This window comes from Argentina silus (assembly GCF_951799395.1).
Source record: "Argentina silus genome assembly, chromosome: 18".
In the NCBI taxonomy this organism is placed as follows: Eukaryota; Metazoa; Chordata; class Actinopteri; order Argentiniformes; family Argentinidae; genus Argentina; species Argentina silus.
The window spans coordinates 7,490,048-7,504,843 of record NC_139672.1 but is presented as its reverse complement, the minus strand read 5'-3'; the positions used below and the strand labels follow the sequence as shown (position 1 = coordinate 7,504,843).

Sequence of the window (14,796 nt, the reverse complement as noted above, 5' to 3'; positions counted from 1 at the left end):
CGCCGTCTGCTCAGAAGTGACGGATGAGATACGAATTTGAAATCGTATGATTTCTGGTTCGTAACAGGACTGAGAGTTCAAATCGGGTATGACTATATGGACTATATGGTAATAAACAGGAAATGATGGTAAAGTTACCTGAGGATGGTAAGGAGCGAGAGAGAGAGAGAGACATCAAGAGAGAAACACAGCGGATTTGTGACAATGTGTGTGTGTGTGTGTGTGTGTGTCCTCCTTACCTTGTGCAGAGAGAAGGTGCGGACACAGAAGGTGGCCAGCTCCATGGTGTCCAACAGGGTGACCTGCGTCATCCCGTATGTCTCTGTCCCACGAGTCGGCCAGTACTGGTCACACTTAATCTACAGGGAGATCCAATCATCATCATCATCATCATTATCTTCATAACCATCATCATCATCACCATCATCATCAACAATCACCATCAACTTCATAACCATCATCATAACCATCATCATCATTATCATTATCTTCATAACTATTATCACCATCATCATCCTCATCCTCTTCATCAATGAGGCTTCTTAAATGCGCTTAATGCAAAGAGTGGTTCAGATAGAACTGGAAAACATAGAACTAACACAATTCTACATTCTCATCGGTAGTAAGTTGTGTCTGTTCTATACACCGCCCTTCACTAGATGATGTATGAGCCCCTGGGTGTGGAGAGTCTCGCGGGACCAGACACGTTGCCTCCCACCAATTGCGTATGCTCCCGGCATAGTGTCTGGAGGCTTACTGCCTTCACCCTGAGTAGACGAATGGGGGGGGACGCTAAGGAAACCCGCCTGTCGTAATTCATCCTCCGAATCTATCGTCAACATCTTCCCCGACACAACGTTGGTCGCTAACTTCTAGGGGCTTGACGATGTTAGCTGTCTCCATTAGCGCTAGAGATTTATTGCGATGTACAGAGAGCGCAATTTCCACCTTCCCTCTGAGCCACCCACCTACCTAAACTCGATTTGTGCTTAGAGGTGTCGTCTGTCTGTACAATACCCTCGGTGGGAGACTATTCTTCCCCCCCTTTTCAAAGTTCTCATAAGCTGGATAGATCATATCCAGACCTACCGCTTTATCTGGTACAGACTGCTCCAGGCTTCTGAGTATGTGACAATCAGTGGATGCAGTCTTGACCTTTCAAAATGCCCTATGGTGGCTATCAGTGAATGGATGACCCACTATTGGGTAAACACTGTCCTAGGTGGATGACAGTACCCTTGTGCCCTACAGCGGTTGGCTGCACCCTAGCTAGTACCCTAAAATAGCTGTCAGGGTGCCCTTGTACCCTACGGTGCTCTTCAACAGACGGCAGCGCCCTAGTGCCCTCGTGCCCTATAATGTCCTAGATCGGTGGACTGTGCCCTAGATAGGGCACTACAACGATGGTTATTGCCCTACTAGTAGTCTTCGGGGGGGGGGGGGACATCGCCCTCGTGCCCTTGTGCCCTCATCCCCTACGGTGGATGACGACAGCGGATGTGTGTGAGTGGGTGAGTGTGCCCTGCAATGCCCCCTCTCACCCGTGACTTCTCCTCCAAGCGGGTCATCATGACCACCGAGGCTGCCCGCTGCTCCCACACCATCCTCCAGAAGTCTCCGAATGTCTCGGCCAGGGGCCCCTGAGTGGCGATGTAGGCGTTCTGCTTCCTGTAGCCGTCGATGTAGTTGGCGTTGATGTAGTCACTCCCGAGGATGCCTGGGATGGGAGGGACAGAGTCACACATCAACATGACACACACACACACACACACACACCACCCCAAACTCACACACACACCCCCCCCCACCTCCCACGCTCCTCTCTGCAGTACCTTCTATGGGCGAGAGGACGACCCTGGTGTGGTCGTAGGCGATGACGTTAGCGTAGCGGTTCTTGACCTTGTTGACCTCCAGGTTGGAGTGTTCCCAGGTGAACTGCTGACCCGGGTCAATGGACTACGAGGAATGAGACGGCACATAAGCCACAGCAACGCTTAGATAAAGCAGCGTCTATGCTGTGTTGAGTGTGTGTATGTGTGTGTGTGTGTGTGTGAATGGGAAGGGAGACAAAGACAGAAGGCCATCTTGTACAAGTGTGTGAGTAATGTGCTCGCAGCAGCTCTCACCTCGTACTCCTGAGAGAGACGGAGATTGTCGTTGGCCTTCAACACTTCCGTGTGTTCAGACAGCTCTCCGATGGGGATGGGAGGGTGATTCATCATACCTACACCACAGGAACAGCACAGGGGTCAAAGGTTCAAGAGGAGGCATCAGGGATGTACTGTATCATCGGTTAGGGGGGTCGGTCTCTCCCTGAATGCCCGGGGGGGTGGACGTTATCGCCGATCACAGATCAGATTACCTTATCGGCGTTCAAAACCCGAAGCATTACCGGATGAAAAACAGATCTGGTTTCGGTATCGGTGGTTAGGGGGTAACTGCCCTGCATCTCACGCAAGACGAGTGAAAGGCAATTAGAAAGTGAGAAAACAAAACATAAAAGGAAGAAACAGCCGCAGAAAATCAATTCCGCTCCACTTAACGGACGAAGTCGGGGAGGATTCTGTTCGTGGGGAAATTGTTTTCCTTTGATGTGAAATAGCTTTCTATCAACGACCAGGAGGCGAGTGATGACTCAGAGAGAACAAACACAAACAGAACGCAAATGAGGCTGCACACACACACACACACACACACACACACACACACACACACACACACACACACACACACACACACACACACACACACACACCCACCCACATGTAAATAGCTCAGAGATCAAGAAAACAACACTATACACTATGAATGCAATCCAATATCATTATAATCCATTTGTGCCAAAAACAGAATGAATTCTCCACGGTGCTGGACCTACTAATGTGTCTTAATGCACCGTGAACAGAGTTTTCAAATATCATCATGGGGGAATTAAGGATTTTAAAATGCACAGACACGTACCAGCGTTAATCCTAAGAATATACAGTTTAACTGCAGGAACTTCGTACTTAAGCCAAGTCAGAATATACTTGGTTATGCACAGGGGATATAGAGAGACAAAGATCAAATCTGGCTGTGTCATCTTGTTTTCCAGCTATCTCGTAGGAGGATGAGTGGGAGAGGAGAGTTTTCAAGGTTCTGTTCTGGGCAAGACAATAAAAATAAATATTGAATGAGCTATTAAGACTTCAATACCGCTGTTCGTTCTGCATTGAGTTTACGTAAGCAACCCTGATACGACATTCAAGTTGGTGAACACGATCCAAGAGATTCATTCAAGCCATCAACGGCTGTGTTCAAATTCCTACATCTATCATCAGTGTTCAAACATCATTATTTTCCTCTGTCGTGAGGAAGCGGTAGATTGTAACCCAGGAACTAGGACACAGGAAGTAGCAGAGAGTTGGTTTAGCAGCAGAACAGCTGTGGTGTTAGGGCTCCCAGACGGTGAGGAGGCGGTGTGAGTTGACACTATCTGGCCACACTGCAGAGAACGGAAGCGCTGCACCACACTATCTAGCCATACTAGAGAGAACGCAGTTACGATACTTGCACTTGTAATGTATTTACTATTACGCAAACTATTTGGACCCGGTCTTTAAAAGAAAAAAGAAAAGAAAAGAGATTGTATCTCAACGAGACTAACCTGGATAAATAAAGGTCAAATGAAAAATCATGAACAAATAGCTCAACTACTTGTTGAACATCTCTGACTATGTTGCTACTGTACTTCCGTCCTTTCTGGCATGGCCATCTAGTGACAGGCAGGTGGAGTGGGAGGGAACTAGGCAGAGAGCCCTACAGGCTTTGGGCAGAGTGCTGTCGCAGAGTTGTGATTCAGCGTCAGCGATGACTGGCCGATATGGACGGTGGCCATTTTAACCTCTGAGGAGATTGAACTCTGCCGGAAGCTTGTGAGGAACAGAAGGTCTGACCGGTTGGTGTTGCTGCACTTCTAACTAATGATTTATCTCATCAACATTCGCAACTTTAATGTCATTTTCAAAGAAATAATGTGGTATCAACGTGTGTGCGTGTGTGTGTGTGTGTGATACGTACCAGGGGTCTGGAAGTTGATACGTCTCATCTCGACGGGGTCCGTGGGGTGGTGGGCCATCATCTCAGCGTTACCCAGAAGGCTCTTGGTGCCCGGCTCAGAGTCCTTCCGCTTACTGCTCAGGGACCAAGAGACACAAGCAGGAAGAGAGATAAGAGATTGACATCACACACACAGACACAAACTGAGAGAGAGAGGAAGCAGAGAAAGAGAGAAGAAGAGAACAGAGAGAGAGAGAGAGAGAAAGAAAGAGAGAGAGAGAGACAGAGTGAGAGAGAGAGAGAGACAGAGTGAGAGAGAGAGAAAGAGAGAGAGAGAGTGAAAGAGAGAGAGAGTGAGAGAGAGAGTGGGAGAGGGAGATGGAAAGGGAGAGAGAGAGAGAGAGAGAGAGAGAGAGATGGAGAGGGAGATGGAGAGGGAGAGAGAAAGAAAGAGAGAGAGAGAGAGAGATGGAGAGGGAGATGGAGAGGGAGAGAGAAAGAAAGAGAGAGCACATTTCAATCACAGGTATTTATAATCGGCATGTATTTCATTTATTTTTCACATTTCACTGCCATCATAAAACATGTCTCGAGGTTCAATTTTGACACAGGCTTAATCTCACCTGTCAGGTTTGCTGCTTCCGATGAGACAGAGGCCAGGGTATAATTGAGGGTAGGAGGAGGGGGGGGAGGAGGAGGAGAGGAAATGGACAGATGGAGAGAAAGAAAAATCAATATGCGGAAATTGCATTCAAAACCTTGATAACCTGCTGTGGATAACCCCCCCCTGGGTAGAGGCTGTTTGTTTCCTGTCTGTAGTGTGCTGGCCTTCATAGCTACGCTAGCTGCTAAAGGCTCTACTTCAATACTTATCCGTGTACAACTCGGTCGGGCCAGTTGGCTCAAGAACCCCAGAAGTTTGAAGTATATGGACTGAGGAGTGTACTGGGATAAGATAGGAACCACAACACAGCACATAGGAACACCTACGGACACGCAACACACACACACACACACACACGTCAAAACACTGGCTTTTCACCGTGAACGGCAAAAAGGAGGGCTGAATAGTACTGTCCTTCCCTCCACGGGCGTCACTCACTTCTTGTAGAGGAGGATGGCGATGACGATGCAGATGATGAAGACGACGGCCAGGACGGGACCCACCACCCAGATCAGACCGTCCCCCGCATCCAGGGGCTGGGGGTCCGAGTCCGGGGCGATCACTGGGTCGGTGTACGGGCTCGCCACGTACATTTTCTAGACACGCACACGCACGCACGCACGCACGCACGGACACACGCACACGCGCACACACACGCACACACACAGAGTGAGCGAGTGAGTGTGAGATACCAGTTGGCTTCACAGTATATTTTATACATGGTAAAGTTAGTATGTTTATTTTTGGTATATTATTTACAATAATAATAATGCTAATAATAATGCTAATAATCTACAGACTGTATATACAATCAATCAGACTTATCCAGATATATGGTCTCCAACTGGTGATAACTGGAGAGAAGTGAGGGGGCAGTAAAGGGATAATCCCCTTTTTATTTCTCCCTCTTTGATTGGCGTGCCTTTTATTGTCTTAGCACATCTGTCATACTGACTGCTATGTGTGATGACAGCTTATGAGACGGAGCGGGAGGAAGACAGGAAGACAGGAAGAGAGGAGGAGGAGAGAGAGAGAGTTGGAGAGAGAGTGTGAAAAGACGTGCGAGCGTTCCTTCGCGCTTCCGTACCCCGGTGGTGGCGTTGAGTTCGGCCAGGATGAAGAACACGTACTCCTGTCCCGGTTCCAGAGCGCGGTTCTCGAACCCTCCGTAGTCCAGCTGGTCTCCCAGGGTGAAGAAGGCGGGCAGGGTGGCGGGGGTGAAGCGGGCCGTGATGTAGGCGCGACGGAGGTCCACCTGCTTCTGCTGCCGGGAGTCCCGCTGTCTCTGACTGATGTCCTTCAACAACTGAGATAGGAGAGAGAGAGAGAGAGAGAGAGAGAGAGAGAGAGAGAGAGAGAGACAGAGACAGAGAGAGAGAGAGAGACAGAGAGAGAGAGAGAGACAGAGAGAGAGAGACACAGAGACAGAGAGAGACAGAGACAGAGAGAGAGAGAGACAGAGAGAGAGAGAGAGACAGAGACAGAGAGAGAGAGATGTTGTTTTGATATGACTCATATATTGACGTAACTTCATTCGTTCACAGACAGAAAGTCAAAAAAGAGCAACAGTGATCAGAGGGCTCTGAGAGAGGGATAACTCCTAATACGGGCGTTCACCTCCCGCCACGTAACAGCTACAGCAGTGGAGGCTGGTGGAGGTAGAAATCGGAGGACGGGGCTCTTTGTAATGCATAGAACGGAATGAGGTACCGTATCAAACATGCATTTCCATTCCATCCATTATTAATGAGCCCGTCCTCCGATTTCTACCTCCACCAGCCTCCGCTGATCTCCAGTCACGACCATGGTCCTCACCTCCTCCAGGTCCATCTCATCTGGGCTCTTCAGGTGTCTGATGACCCCCCTCGCCCTCCTCAGCGGGACCACCACCACATACACATTCCTACAGGACAGATGGACACACACACACACACACACACTGTTAAAACCATCCCCTACAGAACACACAAGAACACACAAGAACGTACAAGAACGTACAAGAACAACCAGAACTCTCATCTCAAATCATTATGGTTTTCCTTCAAACATTCCTCTTCAACCTCATATGAGTTCTATCATTACACACATTCATAACAGGTTATATCCCCTTATCCCAGGTGATGGACCCCCCCCCCCTCCCCCTTCGTCCAGTCTTACTTGACAGGGCTGCGGGACTCCAGGGAGGGCAGGATGATGGTGACGGTGGTCTCTGTGTCGCGGGCATGGTCTATCTCTGGCCGGCGGATGGTGATGGGCGGGGAGGTCTTGGCGTGGATGCGGTGGCGAAGCGGTCCCATGTTCCCCTCGGGGGAGGCGATGGTGAACTCGTAGCTGGTGTCAGGCTGCAGGTTGGGGATGACGGCTTTCCTCAGGCGAGCGTCCACCTCCATCTTCTGACGGTTATACTCCACCTGGTGGTAGGGAGAGGATTAGCACACACACACACACACACACAAACACACACACACACGGCATACATACACACACACGACATACACACACACACACACACACAAACACACACACGGCATACATACACACACACGGCATACATACACACACACACACACACACACACACACACGACACACACGACACACACGACACACACTTACGGTGAAGCGGTAGGGGAGGCTGCTCTCAGGAAACTCCCAGGTCAGCAGGACACTGGTCTTTGTTGCCAGGTTGACTGAGAAGTTCCTCGGGACGTCTGAGAGGAGGACAGACCAACAGACCAACAGTCAGGGGAGGTGAACACAGTGATACGCATCATTCAACACCCTCCACCGCTCTGCTTTCACTCTGTCCACCTGTAGGGGTTTGTTAGTGGGTACACCTGGTGTCGGGGGGGAGAGAACGACAGATGAAAGTCTGGAGGAAAAGGAGGTGAAGTGATTAGAGTGAAGAGAGTGGAGGGACAGAGACAAGACAGTCATGTGACAACAAGCCACATTCTTAGACTTGGGAGTGTTCAGTGTCAGGAGGTGCTACACTTTCAAAAGGTCAAAGGTCATGAAGGTAAATCCAACATGGTAGAGGTTTAAACGAGTGTAAAAGCGTACCTTTAGATACCAACCGTTTCTCCAGTCAGCAAGTGAACCCAGACTCAACACCTACCTCATCATACCTGGACCTGTCTGGCTTTATTGACGGTTACCAGTGTGTGTGTGTGTGTGTGTGTGTGTTTGTCTGTGTGATCACAGAGTGTGTTCTTCATGCTTCCATCCACAAGCATTCAGTCACTTTCTCTTGGTGGTGAGGGGGTGGGGGTGGGGGTGTGGGTGAGGGAGGTGGCTGTGGATTAGTGGAGTAGTCTTTTTTTTCCATTGGAGTTGTAGTTTTCAGGCTCTTTAAGGAAATCACACAGTGCAGAGTGGGTGAAAAAAAAAAACTGGCCCTGAGTCAGTTTTGCATTTCGGACCAAGATAGGAATCAGTCAGATTTAAAGCATGTGGATCTGACTCTAGACCAGTTCTTAGAGTGGAGGGGAGGGGGGAGGGGTGGGGGTTACCCTGGGTGTGGGCCTCAGGTCTCAGGCCAGCCCTACCTGTCTCGAAGGCCAGCGTGTGGTAAAGCAGCGGAGGAGAGAAGGGCCCGGGCCCCACCCTGGTGTGGGCGCTGAGCTGTACCTCATAGGCGGTGTCGGGGTTGAGGCCCTGGATGATGAAGCTGGACTCACTGGCGGGCAGCGTCACCTGACGCGGGGTGGCCCCGGGGGCGGGGGGGACCGGTGGGTTAGCCTCCCCCGCCTCCCTGTAAGCCACCGTGTACTCTGTGATCATCCCGTTCCTCTGGGCCGGAGCGGGGGGCACCCAGGAGAACTGGAGGGTACAGCAGGTGGCGTTGACCAAGTCGGAGAATCGGGGGTACCCCGAAGGCGGGTACTCCAGGATCTCCATCTCCTGCTGCGCCTCCTCTCCGTAGCCGGCCCGGCTCCTGGCCGCGAGGGTGAAGAGGTAGGTGGCGCCGGGGGAGATGTCGGTGAGCGTGTGCGTCGTCTCCCGCGGGGGGAAGTCCACGGTGTGGTCCAGGGTGGTGTTCTTCACGCCGAACTGGAGGCGGTACCCCAGGACCTTTACCATGGACCCCTGCGGGGTACCAGAGCCAGAAGACCCAGACGCAGGAGGGGGGTCCCACCCCAACACCACCAAGGTACCAGACCCCCGACGCACCCACAGGGAGGGGGGCCCGGGCACTGCACCCACCAGGAGAAGGGGGGGGGGGGGGGATACAAAGAGTTTAATTCATCTGTATCTCGTCAGGTAGTGTACATTGAGAATACAATGTTTTGAATGAATCAACTGCTATGATGTACTAAAATTCTGTCTAGTCATTCGACAGAGCATTACATATTCTTACAGTGTATAAACAGGTTTATGGAGTGCTGTAGGATGTATGTGTGTTTGTGTGTGTGTGTGTGTGTGTGTGTAAACTGCTCACCGATGCCTGGTGTCTGCACCACCTTGGCTTTGCTGTGTGATCCATCTCCTTTAGTGGTGTAAGCAGCCACAGACACAGAATAGGAGGTTTCAGGCATAAGCCCCCCCACTATTATCTCCTGCAGGATAACACACACACACACACACACACACACACACACACACACAGATTCAAACATTGCGACCTAGTTCTTATCCAGCTAAAACATTAACAACAAAATCCCCCTACTTATTTCCTCTTTGTTTTTCTCCCTCGCCCCCCCCTCCCTCGCCCCCCCCCCCGCGCCCCCCCCCCTCGCCCCCCCCTCTCTCGCTCAGCCTCCCTGAGCATATACTCCCACGGTCTGTCATATTATGTCACAGTGTGCGGACATGTTTAACTGCTGACTGATTCTCTTAATGAGGATTTCATAACCGCCCTTTATGCAACATCCTGTAGTTAGATACAGCACAGCCCAGACACTGTGAGCTCAGTTTAAACACTGACAGAAATGAAGGATCCACACTCACATATTCAGCAGAGTCATCCTCCTCCTCCATCTGATCCCACAGGACAGACCCCCGGGGCATGGCAGAGAGGGAGAGGGATGGAAGAGAGACAGGAGACAAAGATGAGCGAATGAGTCAAAAGAGGAGGAGGAGGAGGAGGAGGAGAGGAGGAGGGGTGGGAGGCAGGGAGAAAGGAAATTGAATAACGGAGAGGAAGACGGTAGCGTGGGGAGAGGTGACACATCCAGAGACTCAGAGGAGGAATAACGTAGGCCTATAATAAGGGTTTGAGGGTACATTTACTTGGTCTTGAGCTGCCATCTTAAAGGACTTACAGGTTAAAGGCCAACGGCAGCCAGTTTGGCTTCCTGCCTTTTCACCGCGTGGAGAGGTGACGTTAGTCATTCACGGAGCTATTTGAGAAAGTAAGGCCAGATATAGCTAGGAGCCATTCTCAATGAAAAGGTGTTGAAAGGTTGTTTGACTCAGTTGCAAAAGAGCAGCAGAAGGTTTTTTTTGGAGGGATATATCTGACTCTGGGCGCTGTGGGCACTAACTTTACAAACAGGCTAGCCACGTAACACTTCGGAGCTGCGTAGCTGTATGAAATGTCATACATTTCGGATATTAATCATTGTGCTATTATATTGTGCAGCATCAGGATGATATATATCAGGTACAAAATGTCAAAATGGCTCATGTGGGCCTTTAGTATTTGAAATCTTAGATCAAATATAATAAATACAAACATAAGTATGATGACCTCACCTGGGATTCGTCCAATAAGAGGTCTTTGATTCGGGGCAGGATCCGTGATTCGCTGCTCTCCACGCGGCTGTAGTGCACCTGGTAACCACGGAGCTGGCCTTGCCGTTGCCCTGGCAACACTGATCGCCAGGTGACCCTGAGGGCCGAGGAGTTGAGGGGCCGGACCTCTATCTGCCGAGGGGCCGCAGTTGGGACTGAGGAACACACACACGCACGTGCACGTGCACGCACACGCACACACACACACACACACACACACACACACAACTTGTAATAAATCAACTGTAATAAATCAATTGTTCAATCAATCAAACAAAACAATTCATGAATAGACAGACACAGACAGACACAGACAGACACACAGACAGACACACACACACACACACACACACACACACACACACACACACACACTCACCATCCTCGTCCGTGCGGCAGAACAGAGGCGTGCTCTCCGGTCCGGTCCCCTCGGTAGTGAAGGCTGCCATGGTAACACGGTACCAGGTCCACTTCTTTAGCCCCACCACCATGGCCTGCCCCTGCTCCGGGGGGAAGGGAGACCCCTTCACCTCCACACCTGCACCTTCAGCCTCAGACCCAGACACTTCCTGGTAGCGCAGCTCGTAACCAGCCAGGACGCCATTTTGGTTGTCTAGGGGGGGCGGTTTCCAACTTACCCTCAGGGAGGTGGAGCTGGGGCTCGCACAGGACACAGCCTGGGGTGCAGCTGAGGGCTCTGATTGGACGAGGGGTATGACGAGGACGTGGGAGCAGGAAGTTGGTAGGGAGAGGGGGGAGAGGAGGACGCAACGAGGAAGAGGGAGGAGAGCAAAGAACAAGGAGAACAGGCAAGAGAGGGTGAAAAATGGAAGCAAAAACAAAAGGATAGAAGAGAAGGATGAAAAGAAATTTAAAAAAAAAAAACTAAGGAAAAGGAAATATGACAATACTACAAAAGCAAGCCTCTAAAGGCAGGACAGAGAGAACTGAGCTACCCAATAGCGAAAACGGAGAAACCATCACGTTGGCTAGATCACCAGATAGAGGAGAGATGAGGGGTATCGACCCAGGGTGGACAACTTAATCACACCCAGGGAGGATGTGAAACTGATCCCCAATCATTAGCTTTTACCTCCCTGTTGTAGCCAATGGCATTAATGGGCCAAGATTTATGAATAAGAGCAGGGTACTAAAGACTTCCTCTTACAAACAGATCCACAGCTTATCGCTGCTAGACCAGACGATTGGAACGGAATGAGGAATGAGGAATGGAATGAGGAATGGTGTCAAACACACGTTTGACACCATTCCTCATTCCATTCCATGCATGGCAATGAGCCCGTCCTCCGATTTCTACCCCCACCAGCCTCCCCCGATAGACAAACTATCCTCCATTTTGGCGCCATGCCAGTGACATTGTCATTTGAATTCTCAGCGAAATGGAATTGGCTAAGAGCGGAGACACGGTGTTCATCGTCAACCACGGTGACATTTAGAAGCGTAATGGTGCTGACATTACAGCACCATGGAAGGCCATGAATCAGGGTTCAAACTGAAAAGAAAACATTGAATAACAAAACTGTTCTGAAAATGGTCGTCGTGCAGCAGAGGAACCTCGGAGGAAATTGAGGTAGACTGAGAGGTAAAAGGAGAGAGAAGGCACTGAACAGAGGGGGAATAACATGAAGGAGGAGACTGACAGAGACAGACATTCTCAATAGACCACCATATGTGTGTGTGTGTGTGTGTGCACATGTAGGTGTGTTTGGGTACTGTAATATTCATTGTTGATGGGTTTCAGTATGTACGTCTTCAACCCGTACAAGCACTGTTCCATTAGGCCTCAGGGAACAATCTAGATGCCAACCAAAGGCTGGTGATAACACAGCACTCAGAACCTGAGTGTGAAATGCATTCTCCTCCATGAAATAGGATTCTTATCTGTGGCATCACGCCTGTGACTTTGCTATCACCTCCCCTGCCACCCAAGTGTGTCTTGGCCTGATTGTAGGTAAACGCTGAGGTAAATACTGACAAATGGTGGGTAAATATCCCCTGAATGTTGTGACAGCATTCTGTATCTATACAATATGCATTGCTTTGTTGGGTTGCCGAAGCATCAGAAAGGCTTACCTGTGAGTTTGAGTACCAGGATCCAAGGCGATTGGTTTGACTGGGACTGTTTCCTCATATTTGTTACCCTACATAGCTCCCTTTCCTTGTATCCTGGCTTCCTTAATATCCTTGTCTTTCGCAATAGCAAAAATGATGGAATGCTACCCTTCTCCTTTCACCAATGGATGGGAAAGCAGACAGGAAACCAGGAAACAAGGAAAGGAGGCCATCCAGAAGTATTAGGATGCAGCCTCGGACACAGGCTTGCTCTCTGTATCGCTTACCTGTTATCTGTTATCACGTATCAGCCGTCGTATGTAAATCCTCCTGATCTTTTGACCTGTTGACCTGTTAATGAGCTTAACCTTGAGCACCTTTTAGATGGGTAGAAAGGGTGGAGAAAGTGAGAGAGAGAGAGAGAGAGAGAGAGAGAGAGAGGGGTCATAAAAGGAAAATGGGGAAACAGAAACCTGCTCCATCCCATCCGGCCATGTTCTGGTGTTCTCCCTGTACAAGAGAGCTGTTGAAGTAAAAGCACTTGAGGTGACTCCCGACACCCAGGGAGAGAGATAGAGAGAAGGATGAAGGGATGAAGGGATGAAGGAATAATACAGATGGATGAGATAGACGGGGGAGACGGAGGTGTAGTTGGATTCACAGGGTTGAGTGAGTCCGGAGCTGAAAGATAAGCAAGTGTGTGTGTGTGTGTGGGTGTGTGTGTGTGTGTGTGTGTGTGTGTGAACAGATAAGCTGGTGTGGAGGAGATGTAAGGAGACTTACTGGCTTGTGATGTCCTCTGCACCAGTTCATTGGTGAAGGCTCCGATGCCTTTGTTAGAAATGGCCGCCAGCGAAAAAGTGTACTCTGTGTTCGCCTTCAAACGCTCCACTGTGTACGAACCCCTGGGCCCGAAGGTCAACTTCTCCTGTTAGACAGAACAGGGGGGGAAGAGGAGAAGAGGAGGCAAGTGAGAGAAAGAAAGGGGTGAAGGTACAAGAGAGAGAGCGAGAGATGGAAGAGCGAGAGAAGAAGATGATCAATCAAACTGGATATCTCTCCCTTTCGTCGGATCCAAGTCGTCACACGAACACTCGAGCAGAACTAGTTGAGGAAGAGATTGAGATCTTACCAGACTGCCGAACCCCACAGGTTTGTAGAGCAGCTCATAGTTGACGATGCCCTCCTTGGTGTAGGCAGGCTCCCAGGTCAGCTCAATGCTGGTGTCAGTCACCTTCCCCACACGGAACTTACCTGGCTGACCAGGTACTACAGAGGACAGGAGAGGACAACAAAGTCAGTAACAACTCTCCTCTCTTGACAGAGAGATACACACACATATATACACGCACGCACGCACGCACGCACGCACACACACGCACATACACACACACCCTAGCCCCACCGACATCCGCATCCAACCCCCTGCCCCAACCCCCCCCCCCCCCCACACACACACACTGACCTCCGGGCAGTACTTTCACATGGACGGGGTCTGAGAAGGGTCCGTCGCCCACAGAGGTGAAGGCGAGCACGCGGACCGTGTAGGTCTCAGATGTCACCAAGCTCTGGATGGTGGTGATCTTGTTGTCCTGGACATTCTGGATCTTCCACAGGCTCATGGCTTGGGACGGGTCCATGGTGTAGTACACACGGTAACCTTTCACCTGGAGACAGAGAGAGGACCTCTGGTTAGGGAACTGTAGTTCTAATTCTAACATTTTCCAATGGTAAACATGTCTGTTTCTCAGCAGCTGGTCCCATGGATTTATTGAGGTCAACATCCAGACCATCATATACATGTACATGTACCATACATTGGATCTTGTTCTTTGAGCTAGATATACTGAATATAGTATTGGCCTAGCCTCAAGGTTGACATAATCTACAGAAAAACAGGGTGTGATCGATTGTACCAGACCCTAAACCTGATCCTTACTTAATCCATGATTAGATTTCTCATGGATGTAATCTGATTGTGATGCACTGCCCCATCTTCTGTGTTTATGATTATGATTGTTTATGTTTCTGATTCCATTATGTACCTGACTTCAATTACAAGGTGAACCTTTTAAAACAATAAAGACTGATAGTGAAACATTAACTCGCAGGTTGGAAATGGTGTGGTTATATCCACAGGGAACAATACTACTATCAATAAATGTCTTTGAAATCAAAGCTTAATGCACACGAGTGACCACACAAACAAAGAGACATCCGTCTGTCTGTCCTACCTGTCCGTTGGGCTCCTCAGGTTCCTCCCAGCGGACCATGACGGTGTTGGTG

General features: G+C 49.8%; 1 protein-coding gene across 1 annotated transcript in view; it reads right to left on the bottom strand.

Moving 5' to 3' along the window:
* LOC310819004 (receptor-type tyrosine-protein phosphatase S-like) overlaps window positions 1-14,796 on the bottom strand; it is a 44,284-nt gene that overhangs the window by 9,055 nt on the left and 20,433 nt on the right. Inside the window, exons 5-24 of the mRNA XM_083690170.1 lie at window positions 14,745-14,796; window positions 13,976-14,177; window positions 13,643-13,779; window positions 13,294-13,438; window positions 10,817-11,134; window positions 10,399-10,592; window positions 9,652-9,681; window positions 9,143-9,260; window positions 8,250-8,897; window positions 7,318-7,412; window positions 6,860-7,113; window positions 6,518-6,605; window positions 5,790-6,008; window positions 5,141-5,298; window positions 4,662-4,673; window positions 4,060-4,172; window positions 2,127-2,224; window positions 1,833-1,956; window positions 1,542-1,717; window positions 240-359 (exon numbers count right to left, since the gene is read on the bottom strand). The exon at window positions 14,745-14,796 is cut by the window's right edge and continues 328 nt beyond it. Of these exons, the coding sequence (XP_083546296.1) occupies window positions 240-359; window positions 1,542-1,717; window positions 1,833-1,956; window positions 2,127-2,224; window positions 4,060-4,172; window positions 4,662-4,673; window positions 5,141-5,298; window positions 5,790-6,008; window positions 6,518-6,605; window positions 6,860-7,113; window positions 7,318-7,412; window positions 8,250-8,897; window positions 9,143-9,260; window positions 9,652-9,681; window positions 10,399-10,592; window positions 10,817-11,134; window positions 13,294-13,438; window positions 13,643-13,779; window positions 13,976-14,177; window positions 14,745-14,796 (3,301 nt within the window). The remainder of the gene's footprint in view (window positions 1-239; window positions 360-1,541; window positions 1,718-1,832; window positions 1,957-2,126; window positions 2,225-4,059; window positions 4,173-4,661; window positions 4,674-5,140; window positions 5,299-5,789; window positions 6,009-6,517; window positions 6,606-6,859; window positions 7,114-7,317; window positions 7,413-8,249; window positions 8,898-9,142; window positions 9,261-9,651; window positions 9,682-10,398; window positions 10,593-10,816; window positions 11,135-13,293; window positions 13,439-13,642; window positions 13,780-13,975; window positions 14,178-14,744) is intronic.